This window comes from Xenopus tropicalis, chromosome 4, assembly GCF_000004195.4.
Source record: "Xenopus tropicalis strain Nigerian chromosome 4, UCB_Xtro_10.0, whole genome shotgun sequence".
Taxonomy (NCBI): Eukaryota; Metazoa; Chordata; class Amphibia; order Anura; family Pipidae; genus Xenopus; species Xenopus tropicalis.
In genome coordinates, this window is record NC_030680.2 from 85,618,513 (window position 1) to 85,633,251 (window position 14,739).

A 14,739-nucleotide genomic window follows, 5' to 3' on the forward strand; every position below is an offset into this window, starting at 1 on the left:
TTTTTTCATAGATCTTCTCCCAGTTAAACCCCCCCCCATTCATCACTTTTTGTATTTGTAACTAATCCTAATGTAAAATTCTCTGAATTACTTTGCAACTTCTTTAAATTTGTGTGACAGAGAACATTCCTACACATAGGATTAATTGTAGAACACTAACCATGTGTTATCATAAATCCTGAGTGCACTAAAGCCCCGCCCCACACACCCACTGGTCTTGTCAAGGAGCAAGTACAGAAACCACAGGAAAGTTCAGATATAAGAATTACAGTTCCATACTTTACCTTTACACCGCTTCTAATAAAAAATGGTCCAAAATGTCCTCTTTGTTTAATTTCAAGGTTAATAATGAGAACTAAAAGGCTTAAAAGTCCTACAACTGTAGTATCAAGAAATTGAAACCCAATCGGTGTTTTTTTTCCTATTAAAAGAAGGTTAATATATATATTGTTTTAATGCTGTCACAGGTAACAAATCATTTCCCCTTAATCTGATACATGACAGTTTGTGTAAAAAGAACATTCCTTCCTTGCTTGCCTTCCTTTAAGGAATTCTCCATATGCATTAAAGGAAAAGGCAATATATGTTTAACCAGTATTTCTGCAATATATTTTGGACGATCCCGCAGCCAAGACAAGCAATATGATACCTTAACCCACATATTAATATAAATAGTATTTAAAGAAATAATGTTCTGTGCCAACCAACTGTAAATGTAAGTACTGTTAAACAAACAAAATACTGTATAATAGCTACTAAAAGGGCTTATTTTCTGCTAGCTGTTGCTGTTCTACAATTCCCAGGCGCCTTTGCCTAGTGCATATTATTTACATTTCAAATCTGTAGTGCATAGCCAATTAAACAGACAGTAAACAGGCTGCTCGCATATTTAATTTGTGTAATGACATCTGTTCAGTTTCAGCCAAGTTTGCGTGTTAAGATGAGTCTTCCAAATAAATGGGTTTGGTGGGATTATTGTTAACATATTTGTACATAATATAACCATGATAAAGTGCAAATGGGCAAACTACTGTTCCTCCAAGTACATAATCAAGGGAATAGCCCAGCTGCACACACTAGGACCTTTGTTTCTTGCCATCATTAATATGAATTATTCCTACTGGAGTCAGATGAGCAAAATGTCACCAAAAGGGCTCTGATACTATTTTGTCTAATTGGTTTCTGTTTTAAACAATTCTTAGAATCCAAATTATTATTAAAATGTAAAAAAGCAAAGCTATCTATGAAGATTCTCATTCATCCAGGTCATGATATATCTAGCAGGATTCAATTTTAAGCAACTGAACTTTCTTGGCCAGATTCACATCGGCTTGTTCATGCAGTCCTGGAGCACTATTCCTTCAGGTCCCTTCATTGAGCCAAACTTATTGCTGTAGAATAGGGAGACAGTGTAATGTGTGTGTGGTTTGGTCATGGTGTATTGGTGTAAAGGTGGCCATACATGGGCCGATTGTAGCTGCCGATATCAGTCTCTTAGACCAATACGGCAGCTTATCGGCACATGTAGGGGCAGCAAAGAGGGGCCTGGAATCGCCCAGATATCGATCGGGCAGGTTAAAAAATTCAATCGGATTGGGGACCGCATTGGTTCGTTGATGCGGTCCCCGAACCGACTGTGCCCATTAGTGCCGCTATAAGGGCCAAACGATCGAATTAGCCTACATTCGTCTGATATCACCCACCCTGGTGGTAGAGCAGATACATAGCATGATATTAGCTGGTTTCAAAATGTAAAAAAACATTTTTGTCTGAAATTCCCCTTGATCTCTCCCTAATGCACTTATGTTCTGTCCTGCAGGCACACTCCCATTATGATGTTTTACTAGGTGGTGCTTCAATAGTCTCCACATTGTCCAAATGTTGCCCTATTTCTCAGCTGCACCTCACAAGCCCTTATAGGACATCTTTAAGGCCGTAACCATTACTGCCCAGATGTCTAGAATAGGGACTGCACCATAATTAAAAAAATGACACACGCTTCAAACAAACTACGCACGTGACATTTTTTTTTACGCACAGCATTTTTTTTATGCGAACGCCAATTTTTTGCCTCGGACTACAATTTGGTGTTGCAGCCAGAATTTTTCCTGCAAATTTTTGACACCCATTTCACACAAATATCTGCTGCAAATCCATGCCTGGTGAATTATTTCACCCATCTCTAGTTCTGACTGAAACAGACCAATAAAGAAGCATGTAAGGAAAAAGCTAGCCATATATCCAAAGATTGATCCGATATTCAATGGGAAATATTTGATTTATGGCCAAGGGCCAAATTACTGAATCACATTGACATGATACAAGCCATAAAAACAAGGACAATTCAATGCAGTCAATAGGCTTTTTTTCTCACCCCTACAGCGCAAATTTTTAGGCAACAAATTTTTTACGAATAACAAATTTTTCTTACAGGTGAAATATTTTTCTTATGTGAGTGATTTTTTTGTGTCGAATTTTTGATGCAGTTTTGCAAAAAAAATAGCTGATGGCAAAATGCAGAATTTTACCACAAATCCATGCCTGGACAAAAAAATTACTTATTACTAGACCCTAATAAAAATAATGCATTCATTTCGTACCGTCATTTTTGTTGTATTAAATTTTGGCTGAATATAAATATGATGTCATCCTGGCGTCTATGGTGCTCTTTGCAACCATTTAAATGTCCAAAAAGCTTCTTCCATACTAACTGATGGTAAATTATGCTACTGGTTGATGGTTAAAGTTTCTTTGTCTGAAATGATAACTTGTGTCTGATTAGCTGGCAGTTCAGATAGTCCAGACTAAACAGCTGTAGCCGACAATTTGCAATTTGCATGAGGAGGAATGATGCCTGTACAGCCACAAAGCTACGGGACTATCTAACTGATTCTTGGAAAATCACAGGAAAGCAATTTTAGAAGTAATGTTTATGTTCACAAATTAATCATAATACACAATTTTTTTAGGGAAGACAAACTTCTCTGATGCTGGCAGTCAGCCACGGGAGGTTGGACATGGTAACAGTCTTGCTAAACTGTGGAGCAGATGTAAATCTGCAAGATGAAGATGGGGAAACTGCTTTGATGATGGCCTGCCGGCTTGGCAATATGGATCTTGTGAAACTCCTATTAGCTCAACCAGGATGTGACACAGAACTAAGTGACAAGGTGAGAACAGCAAGCAGTGTATACTTAATGGCCAAGTTATAACTGCACATATTGCATGCTAATCAGCGAGGTACAGTAAAGTAGGGATCCCTTATCTGAAAACCTTTGATAAGGAAAGCTCCAAATTACAGGAAAGCCATGTCTATTTTAAGGAAATAATTCCAATTTTAAAAATGATTTCTGATTCTGCTCTGTGTATGTGCTCACATAAGTCCATTGGGGGACGGCTGAAAGACAGGGAAAAGATAGTGGCTGACCACTCCTGTGCATTTTTTGATGACCAGCCATAGGTAGCACTAAACAGCATTTTTCATGAACGTCCTGGGGTAGCACTCGTGTGCATTTTTTGATGATCAACCTTGGATAGGACTTTTTTGGGATAGGTACTTTTTATTGTCCAGCCTGGGGTAGCACATAAGTATTCAATTTCAAATGTTTTAGTGTAAAGTCCCATAAATGTAAAAGTATTTCTCACCAAAGTATGCACATACCCCAGACCTACAGCAAAAAGAAGGATCGTACCACAACCAAAGCAGCAGGCACTTATGGATCCCATGAACAGGCTTGCCAATGATTAAGTTCTTTATGCATAAAATGGGTAAGGCTATGTTTACTGTTGGTCTTTAATAAAGTTTGCAATTCTTTTACACAAGCTTGTTCGTGGGCTCCATGAGTGCCTGCTGTTTTGGCTGTGGTAGCACATAAGTGACAAGATTTACTGTGGAGTGTCTTAAAATTAATCCTGTAGTTACTACCTTTAAAGATCTTTAATTCGCTTAAAATGAAAATGCTTCTTAAAGAGATAGTGACACCAGAAATCAAACTTTTTTTTTATAATATCATTGTCTTCGCATGATATTTATAATATTGCTTTAAAAGTGCTTGCCCTGTGCTTTAATATTACCAGTCTGATCCTCCATGTTCCTTTATGAGGAGGCTGATGTATTTGTGCAGCAGGAGCCCATTAGCATTAGAAGCTATAACTGACAGACTGAGAAGGGGCAGGTAAGCAGGGTCGGACTGGGGGGTGCAGGGCCCACCGGGGCTCCCGCCCCAGGGGCCCTGCAGGTGCCCCAGCCGCGTCCCCTAACCCCCCCCAAGGGCCCCCCTAACCCCCCCGAAGGGCCCCCGCCTGACGTCCTCCCCGAGCGCCTATAAATTGAACGCGTCGGGGAGGAACAGTCAGTAGCGGGGAGCGCCGGCAAAGGTCGGACTGGGCCGCTGGGGCCCACCGGGATTTTTCCCGGTGTCCCGGCGGCCCAGTCCGACCCTGCAGGTAAGGTTGGCAAAACAGTCAGGTTTAGGAAATTTAAGTAACAATTACTCGGCCGTATTAGCAAACAACGATCAACATAACCTATAGGTAACTTTTTATGTACATTCATATTCTGAAGAGTTGTAGTGTCAGTATCACTACTACATAGGTTTCATGTAAGGGGAGACTTTAAGCAGGAGAGACTTGCAGTTGGCATACAAGTTTGCCAACGTGATTTTTTCCCAAACAACCCATTAGACAATCAATTTTATGTATCCTCAAACCATTTTGGACTGTGTGAAAGGCAGATAATTATTCAATTATGTCATTTTTAAAAGACCGGGCAGTAAATGCCATTTGCTATGGTGCTTAGTTTACACCATGCTACTATCAAAAATAGTAGTAATCTAAACAGCATTCAGCATAGGGTTACCAAAAGAATTGAGAAATCAGTGGCACCTTTGTAAGTGCAAGTTGCTAGATTTCTTTGATTGCACACTGATTGTTCAATGCAGTCTATGCAGTCCTTCTATATGGATTTTTTTAGAAGTATCCCTGATATTTTATATGATCTGTCCTAATTCAGCACATTTTCTTGTGACTTCAGTGGTCTTTAGGGCTTAATTCTGAATGCAATTGGACACAAAATACCATTTTCATACATAATACAGCATTTTCCCCCAGTAATATTGGGCACTGCAATTTGTGTATGATTTGGTAAATTGTATATTAAAGAAGGCCACATTTTTTCTCATGTTAGTGGGTCATTTTAGTGTGAAAGCAGTGCAAGAAATGGTGTTGAACATGAAATTCATTTGGTCGGCTGCATCATTCACATCAGTTCCTGCTCCAGAGTTTATAATCTAAGGTCCCTATCACATTCACACAATTGTCAATTTTATCGAGAACCAATTACTTTAACTGAATGTTCTTGATGTGTGGGAGGAAACTGGTGTACCCAGAGGAAACCCACGGGAGCACAGATAGGTCCCTTGGTGTGCACCCGTATTTGTAAGTGCTTGAAATAACTAATATAAAATAAAAACATGTATATTGTTGTGTAGACTTCCTTATACATAAATGCTGACTCTGTAGTATTGATGTTCACTGAAAAATGTATTGCAATAGAAATTAATTTCAAGCCTGGCTTCCCTGATGTTTTTAGCTGTCTGGAATTTGTCTGGAAGCTGTCTGATTTGATTTACCTGACAGATACATCTTAATCAAAAAACTTAAATAAAGCAGGAATACAAATGTGTTCTGAAAGTAATATCAGCTACATAGGCGGCAGAAAGAACATCAATACAACTGATCACAGTAGAAAACTTTTTTTCAATTACTCTCTTAATTAGTGTATGCAGAATTGGTTGCTGGTTGGTTCCAAAAGGGTTAGTTCACCAAGCGCGCGGATCTTCTCCTGATATGGCCACCTACAGGCTATATACCAGTTTCTAAAGTCCTATTGCATATAACTACAGGAAATATAGAACTGTACAATAATTTTGGTAATATTGCCATTTTAGTAGTATTAACCTTAACCAAGCCAGCAATTTTGTCCCCTGCTAAAGAAGCATAGCCAGCCATCAATATGGAAGTAGCTGTCCACATTAGTGAAAACAATTTAGAAATCATACTAAAACCAAGGTTAGGAATATATTTCAGCCAGGAAATAATAAAGTCAAACTTAAGTATGAGAGTACAATGTAATACTACGGACTTCAGATTTTCCACAGTTTACTTACAAACACTTACTTACACAAGGGCAGTGTTTGTGAGATCTTTTAGATCTGCCAGGTGTGATTTTTCTTATGATGGCAAAAGTAGATGGTAGATTTCCATTGCTGTTTATAGTCTCCAGTTATGGACAATTCATGTGCATTTCAGTACATTTTCCCCTAAAACCCATGTCTGACTGCACTGCTAATAATTAATTGATTAGCGATGAAGGCAATCCCCAGATTCACAGTGCGATTTTTCTTGTTTCGGTCAAACACATGTATCTTACTATACTGGCTCACTAAAACAGTGTTTTTCAACCTTTTTTGGGCAAAGGCACACTTGTTTCATGAAAAAAATCATGAGGCACACCACCATTAGAAAATGTTAAAAAATTTAACTCTGTGCCCAGCAGCAGTGCCCCCCTAGTACATTGGTGCCAAGAGCAGTGCCCCCCTAGTACATTGGTGCCAAGAGCAGTGCCCCCCTAGTACATTGGTGCCAAGAGCAGTGCCCCCCTAGTACATTGGTGCCCAGCAGCAGTGCCCCCCTAGTACATTGGTGCCAAGAGCAGTGCCCCCCTAGTACACTGGTGCCCAGCAGCAGTGCCCCCCTAGTACACTGGTGCCCAGCAGCAGTGCCCCCCTAGTACATTGGTGCCAAGAGCAGTGCCCCCCTAGTACATTGGTGCCCAGCAGCAGTGCCCCCCAGTACATTGGTGCCAAGAGCAGTGCCCCCCTAGTACATTGGTGCCAAGAGCAGTGCCCCCCTAGTACATTGGTGCCCAGCAGCAGTGCCCCCCTAGTACATTGGTGCCAAGAGCAGTGCCCCCCTAGTACATTGGTGCCCAGCAGCAGTGCCCCCCAGTACATTGGTGCCCAGCAGCAGTGCCCCCATAAGTCAGTGTGCCCCGTGGCCCCCCCTAATACATTGGTGCCCAGCAGCATTTTACTCTTCGGCGGCTTCAGCAGCATCTTCCCCTCACGCGCGCTGCCTCTGCACTTCTGCCTACACGCGACCGCACACAGGCCCTTTTATAACGTTGCGCCCCGTGCGTACTGACGTCACCCGTACACACGGGGCGCAACCAATGACAGGGCCCGGATTTTTTTTTTTAAAGTAAAAATTGCGGCCCTGCCTACGGCACACCAGGCAACATCTCTAGTGTGCCGCGGAACAGTGGTTGAAAAACGCTGCACTAAAAAATATATTTTTATTGTAGTATAATGTTATGCAGTAGCACAATCACTGATAAATGCCATCACTTATTCAGAGTTTAAACCACTTCATGTCAACAGCATGAGTTCCCCTTGGAGACTGTACCAATACTATAATGCAATCACTATGTTTATGAGGTTCTGCTAATAAAAGCAGCTGTGGAAGAGGATTGTTTTAGGCATGTCAAGTATTTGATCAGTAGAGCTAATGTAATTGGTAGTAAGTTTTATGCTAACTTCATTTTACAATCTAAGGGAGTACTCATGTACTCATCATCAAAGAAAAACATTTTACAGTTCTTATTGTTTTTAGAATACATAATAACCCATATCCACTTCTGTGCTGTTGAAATGACAAATCCCTGAAGTAAAGGCACGCATAATAAAATTTTACATCTACAAAATATCAGACGTGTGGAAATGACAAATCCCTGAAGTATAGGCATGCATAATAAGATTTTATATTTACTAAATATCGAACATGTTACTGTGGACTGGCAGCTGCTGTACCCTCAATGGAGACCTTTTGCCCATTACACAGGTTATGGCAGGGACTTTGTTCCTGGTGGAAATTAATTCGGGAAGCTAAGCAGTAAATTACTTTCTTCTGTAATAATTTAATTTGGTCTTGTAAAAACAACTGAAGTGTCCCTTCCTACTGTCCTCCCATGTTAGTCTCAACACAAGCGCCCCTGCTGCCATAGCTATAGACAGGAAGGGAAGCTGAACTAGCAGTGGGATGAAACTGCTGACCTAACAGATGCTTTCCATGCTTGATTGTAATTTAAGAAGCAAACAAACTTTTGTGTTTTATGACCATAAAGTTATAATGTATTATATGTTCACACAGGTTCCTTAGATTTATAGAGCCATGAGAGAGTTGTTTGAAAGTTGAAATCTGCCTAAAATGCTAACCACAGAATTTGTGTGTATTTTATTCTAAACAGGTTGGCAATACTGCCTTGTCTATTGTTCTTAATTCTGCCCACAGCGAGATTGCAGAATTTCTACAAGCCCACACAGAGCACAGACGCTCCCGTTCCGCCGCTGAAATGGAAAAAGGAGCTCCATTGTAAGCAAGCATTGGGAACAAAGCCCTATTATTTAGGGGTTCAGATCTCACTGTAGGACTTTGCGAGTTCTGAGCGTACAGTAGATATTATCCATCTCTCCATTGTCTCCACTTCGAGAAACAATTTGGAATATGTGTATATTTACAAGAATATCTATTGCATACTTAACATGTCATCATATAATATGCAAATATATTTTTTTCAGCAAAGGTCACAAAACATGGGCTTCTTTGGGAACATTACTGCAATATAACTCATAGTAGCACAAGAAAAGCATTTATGCAATTACTCCTTTAATTGCCAAGACTTTATGTTACATTCAACATTCAGTTTGTATTATATGTGTACAAATCCACTGCAGGGGAAGATGTAACTGCTTTTCATTATAAGCACAATGAAGAAGGTATTCTACACAACAGGCAAGCACACATAGGCAGTTACCATCATATTACGGTTACCAGATCACGGTCAAGATTTGGACCTCTTTTAGAAGATCCCCTGGAAGAAAGCACTAATTGTAAAACAATTGTATCCAAATAAATTTCAATTAGTGCAGCAACTTGCATTTATTAGAAGTGTCAAATAGTTTTCAATGATCTGGGAAATGGATTATATAAAAAATGGGAAAAACCTTCTCTCCTATTTTAATACAGTCTCTATCACAAAAAGCTTAACAGTTACTTTTGTTTTTTAAGCACTTAACACTCTTAAACCCTCCCTTATCTGCCCCGAACTAATGTTTTTAGATTTCCCAGTAACACATTTTAGCTAAAGGGGTCAATGCCTGCATTTTCTTAAAATTAGACCATATTTTACAGTCAGTATTGTTTTAAAAAGCTTCCTGGCACTCACCTAATCTAACACCTTGCCTGCCCCAAGTACCCATTACTTTCCTATTAGGGAATCATACAACCTGTTCAGCCATGGCTGCTGTAGCAGTGAGATGTTACTCAGGGTTGGACAAAGACCTTGGGGCTGTACTGCTTAGGTGGGTACTGAATACCCACCTGTAGACAGCAGTGAGGATTTTCACACAATTACCCTATTTTATTGACCTGCTTGTGCTAATCCCAGTTCTTTCCCAAGGAAGGGTACTTGTGGGTGTTTTGGCACAGACAACATAAAGCCCCACATGCTATTGCTCTTAAGCACATTAACATGTGAGTTCCAATGTAAATGCCTACATTGTCTATATGTCTACATGTCTATTTTTATCAGTTCACACTGTCTCCTAAAAAATGTTAAAAAATGCATGAATACATAGTCATAATAATCACTTTGCTTTAGTTTTGGGATGTCCACTGTATGGGAACGGATTTAACTATACATTTTGGGATATCATTTATTGGCCCCTAATATCACTGCTATCCAGGTGCTAATTTTATGCTACAGGTTGTCTTTGTTTGTCTAGCGTTTACAATTTTTGCAAGGTACAGGGTCACTGGCAAGCCACAAAAGTGGGCTGAGCCTTTAGTATACCAAAGAAGGTGCTTGTCTCAGTAACAATGTGGTTGATAACAAGGAGCAGAAGGAACTGGACAAGGCATCTGCTGCTATTTAGGTTTGGTAGCAAGTATTCATTAACACCAATATTTACACATTGGGACAAAAGGTTGAACTTAATGGACCATGGCTATATGGCCATTGTAAACATCATCAACTATGTAACTTCATTAACATTTAACATTAAGTTACAAAATTAGGGTAGGAGGGGAAGAGGAAGTGAGACCAGGGATGGATGAAGGGTGGGTGGGGCAGAGGGATCTAAACTGGAATTGGACAGAGGGAGAGAAAGTGAGAATTGTGAGTGTAGCAAAGAGGGAGAGAGACAGGAGAAGGAGCGAATGAGTGCACTGTTTAACTTAAGGAAGTGCTGGAAGTTATAAGGGGACAGGTTAGAGTAAGGGCTGTAGAAAGAATGTCACAGGGGCAACTGCTCTTTCTTTAGGTTATAAACTGTGAGTTCTGGCATCAGGACATGCTGTTTATATGGATATAATGTACAGTTTGGTCTCATAGGGCACTGATCAAAATGTATTATATGTGTGTGTATATATATATATATATATATATATATATATACAGTGCTAATTGGTGATTGCTTGCTATGGGTGAAAACAATTGCCAACAGTTTGTTAATAAGCCCATGTAACCCCTTCTGTATCTCCTTGCTTTAAAGGCAAGACCTTGACATACAGATCAGAGCTAAAGTGGAATGTTCAATGCTCTTTATACTGTATGTAATGCACCCATTCTCAAATGGAGGCTTTTGCTTAAATGGAGGTTCGGAAGGTGTTTTTTTATAAGCATTTATAAGCATCCCTTCATCTCTACCAGAGTGACTTTTACAACCATGTTTTTTTTTCTTTTGTAATGTCCTGAACCCTGTTAGGGGTGAGCCTACGACTAAGGGGCCCATTTACTTACTCACGAACGGGCCGAATGCGTCCGATTGCGTTTTTTTCGTAATGATCGGTATTTTGCGATTTTTTCGGAAAATTATCGCGACTTTTTCGTTACCAATACGATTTTTGCGGAAAAACGCGACTTTTTCGTAGCCATTCCGAAAGTTGCGATTTTTTCGTAGCGTTAAAACTTGCGCGAAAAGTTGCGCTTTTTTCGTAGCGGTAAAACTTAAAAGGCGCAACGTTTTGCGCAAGTTTTAACACTACGAAAAAATCGCAACTTTTTGCGCAAGTTTTAACGCTACGAAAAAATCGCAACTTTCGGAATGGCTACGAAAAACTCGTATTGGTAACGAAAAAGTCGCGATAATTTCCGAAAAGTCGTAAAGGCGCCGAAAAAATCGCAAAAAATACGAAAAAGTCGCAAAATGTTCGTTTTCCAATCGGAATTTTTCCAATTCGGATTCGAATTCGTGGGTTAGTAAATCAGCCCCTAAGTGTTGAGGATACGTTTCAGTATTTTATTTTAATAAATCATTGATTGTACTCAAAGCAGCATAGACTGGAGTTGCCCTATTGCCAACCCCCTCTGTAAGCTCAGCACCTGACCCCATCATCTACTCTGTGAGTTTAAAATTTAACAACTTCTATATTTTCATTCATGAGTGGAGGCCCTACAAATGGAGGAACTTAATGGGGAACTTGATTCTGAAAAGACTGAAAATCTGTGAATTAAGGGCTTGGATGCTGCAGCCTGCCATCTAGCACTGGGTACAAGTAAGGAGTATATAAAATATATGGACCAATACAATGTATCATCTAGAACAGTTTATAAATTATTCACAATTTTCCTGTCTGTTTTGAGAATGTACTTTCTGGGGTATGTAGCCCTACCGGAAAGATTTTGTAAATATGTTATGAAATCCTAAAGCTCGCATAATTCTAACACACTGAACCTTGTATATTTCCAGTAGTTGATTACTATTACTACTGCTTTTAACCTGTGTGCGCCATAGTATTTGGTAGCATTTCTGTCTGCTTTCTTGTTTAATGGGGAAAAAAGGCATGCTTTATGGAGAATCTTTAATACAGACAGTAATAGCCGTTGACTGGAAGATTCAGGTATTCTGTTGTTTACAGCACTGTGACAAACAGGGCCATTTTCTTTGACAAGGAAACTTGAAAATGCATCCCCACCTAAAAAGGGGGTCTAGTGCCAAACAACATATAAGGAGCTTTGTTTAATAGCTAAAATATGTATGATTGCATTTAGTACACATATGCATGGCTGTCTTATCACTATTGTGCAGCAAACTTACCAATAAATGCAAAACATAGCTAATTGTATGGCCACCTATGACTGTACAGATATTCTGCTATTATGTATAGTACAGTGTTTGCTTAAATATGCGCTAACTGCATTCTCGGACATCTACAAATCAGTCCGTTCCCTAATTGTACTGAATGAGAATATTCCACAATTGGTTACTCAAGCTATTTATAGTCTTAGCCAAAACGTCTTGTGTACATTTTGAGGCTTGCTCTGGATTGGCTATGCACTAATCATCTGGAATTATTATAAATGTGTATGATATTTAAGAATTGCATTAGGACATTTATGTGAGCATGTTTATTCGCTTAACACAATACTTTAAAAAAAATTACTTTTCTAGGCAGTTTTCTCTGCTATGGCACCACCTATGGCATTTCAAAGCAGAGACCTTTACAGATTGAAGGCCTTCAATAAATTCTCAGCAAGACTTAAATACTGCTATACAGTATAGTACTTAAAAACAGGTATGCGTATAAATCTATTTTCAGCACCCAAGGGCTCTGTGTGATGTCCTCATTTACTGCTTCCTTTTGCAGATGATGCATTGCCCTTCTCACTGTAACAACATTACCAGGCTCTGGAAAGCACAAGCTTTCCTCATAGGTTTGAGAGGCAGTTGGCAGAGATAGCAGCAGGAGTTGAAAAGCCAAGCAGGAGTTTTTGCAGTCATATAAATCACTAGAGCAAAAATATTACACCTGGATTTAAGAGAAATATTGTTTAAAATGTATATATACTGCAAAGGCTTGTCATATATAGTCTGCCAATTAACTATTCTTTTTCTTCTCTGTAGCTTAACAACTGCAGAATTCTATTAAGTAGAAGAAGCGTTACACGTATGATATGTTCAAGAAAAAAACTAAAGTACCAGTGTGCTCTTTATGGTTACAGCCTGGGGGTGGCAGAAACTATAACTACTGGCATGTAAGGGGGTTATGTGATGTTTTAGTGTAGTGTTAACCATAGAACAGGTATGGGACCTACCAGAATGCTCTGAACCTGGGGTTTATATGGATAAGGAGTCTTTTTGTAATTTGGATCTCTGTACTTAGTCTACTAAAAAAAACATTAAATAAATCCAAAAGGATTGTTTAGCCTCCAATAATGATTATATCTTAGTTAGGATCAAGTATTATCATTTTATTATTACAGAGAAAAAGGATATCAAGTTAGAATTGTTTGCTTATAATGGAGTCTATGGGAGATGGCCTTTCTGTAATTTGGAGATTTCTGGATAATGGGTTGCTGGATAACAGATCCCATATCTGTACAGAAATACTGCTTATCTAGAAATCCCTAGGCCCGTTTGTTCTGTCCTTAATAGATTTCTTACCATTAAATTTAAAGCACCGAATCCACAAAGCGTTTTTGGATATTTACAGCTATTTTTTTCATATATAACAATTTTAGCAATAATTAAAATGAATGCTTGGGAGTAAGTTCAACAGTGGTTTCTTCTACCTGCAGAAAAAGTGCAAGCACTGTATCAAATTATCGGCACATGAAAAACTACTGAAATCTATATATAATTAGTTCCCTTCCAGTTATGCTGAATATGGTGAATCTGCCGGTAGCTTTAACCTTCCTGGGAGATTTAGTTACCTGCCACTCTGCAAGCTCTGACTGAGTAGTTAAACAGAATGTATCTTTGGCCCTTAGCCAGTGACTGAAATCTTTTCTTATTAAATACCTTATAGGTACCTATAGATAGGTACAAGCTTGAATCATTTACTTTCACAAATTGATGAAGAAGAGTATCTACAGCAAATCAATACATATTTTATTTTATATATATATATATATATATATATATATATATATATATATATATATATATATATATATATTTGTAAACATTTTTGAGTCTTAAAAGCTGGACCTTACCAATGCAAAATTATTAAAAGCACAAAATGGATCTCTTATGAAATGGTAGAAAGGAATCTCTGACACAACTTTGAAGCACAAAATTGCACAAACTTGTACCTATTGTAGTTGCCATTGGTTCTAATGGTATCTCTGCGGGAAACACGGGGGGGGGGGGGGTTGAATACAATTTAAATATACCGTACATTGTACATTGTCACACAGGTATAATCAATGGATTTACAGTTAACTAGAGCAGCACTTGCATGAATGTATCCTGCATATTATGTAGTAAACACTCTACTTGTACTTGTTATAGCACTACTTTTATTTCCCTATTTCCTTCTGGTGATCTGTTTACTAGAAAAAAAGCTCTAATGATTTAGTATTTTCTAGTCTCTGTTCCAAATTTTGCAACACATTGCAATCATCAGAAAATAACGCTTAGCAGCACATTTACTTCTTTGTATTTTTATGTTTAATAAATGCCAAAGGGTTGTATAGAAGCTGGCCTACAAAGCTACCAAGGAAAATCTGACAAGTCGGAACTAGCAATAATTAAAAATTTGCACAAGGGACTGGTAACAATAATGTACATGCCCACTCTTGAGATAAATGGTAATTTGTAATTAACACTTCTCTTCTTTGGGAATTCTCACAGAAAAGTCTATGAGGAAACCAACAGTTTGTACGAGTGGATTATTATG

General features: G+C 38.8%; 1 protein-coding gene across 3 annotated transcripts in view; it reads left to right on the plus strand.

Annotated features, from left to right (window-relative positions):
- kank4 (KN motif and ankyrin repeat domains 4) overlaps positions 1-9,588 on the plus strand; it is a 56,161-nt gene extending 46,573 nt beyond the window's left edge. For all 3 annotated transcript variants that reach the window (XM_031900897.1, XM_031900895.1, XM_012961545.3), the window contains exons 9-10: positions 2,970-3,170; positions 8,306-9,588. In XM_031900897.1, the coding sequence (XP_031756757.1) occupies positions 2,970-3,170; positions 8,306-8,434 (330 nt within the window). In that variant the 3' untranslated portion in view covers positions 8,435-9,588. The remainder of the gene's footprint in view (positions 1-2,969; positions 3,171-8,305) is intronic.
- Positions 9,589-14,739: the final 5,151 nt, after the last annotated feature.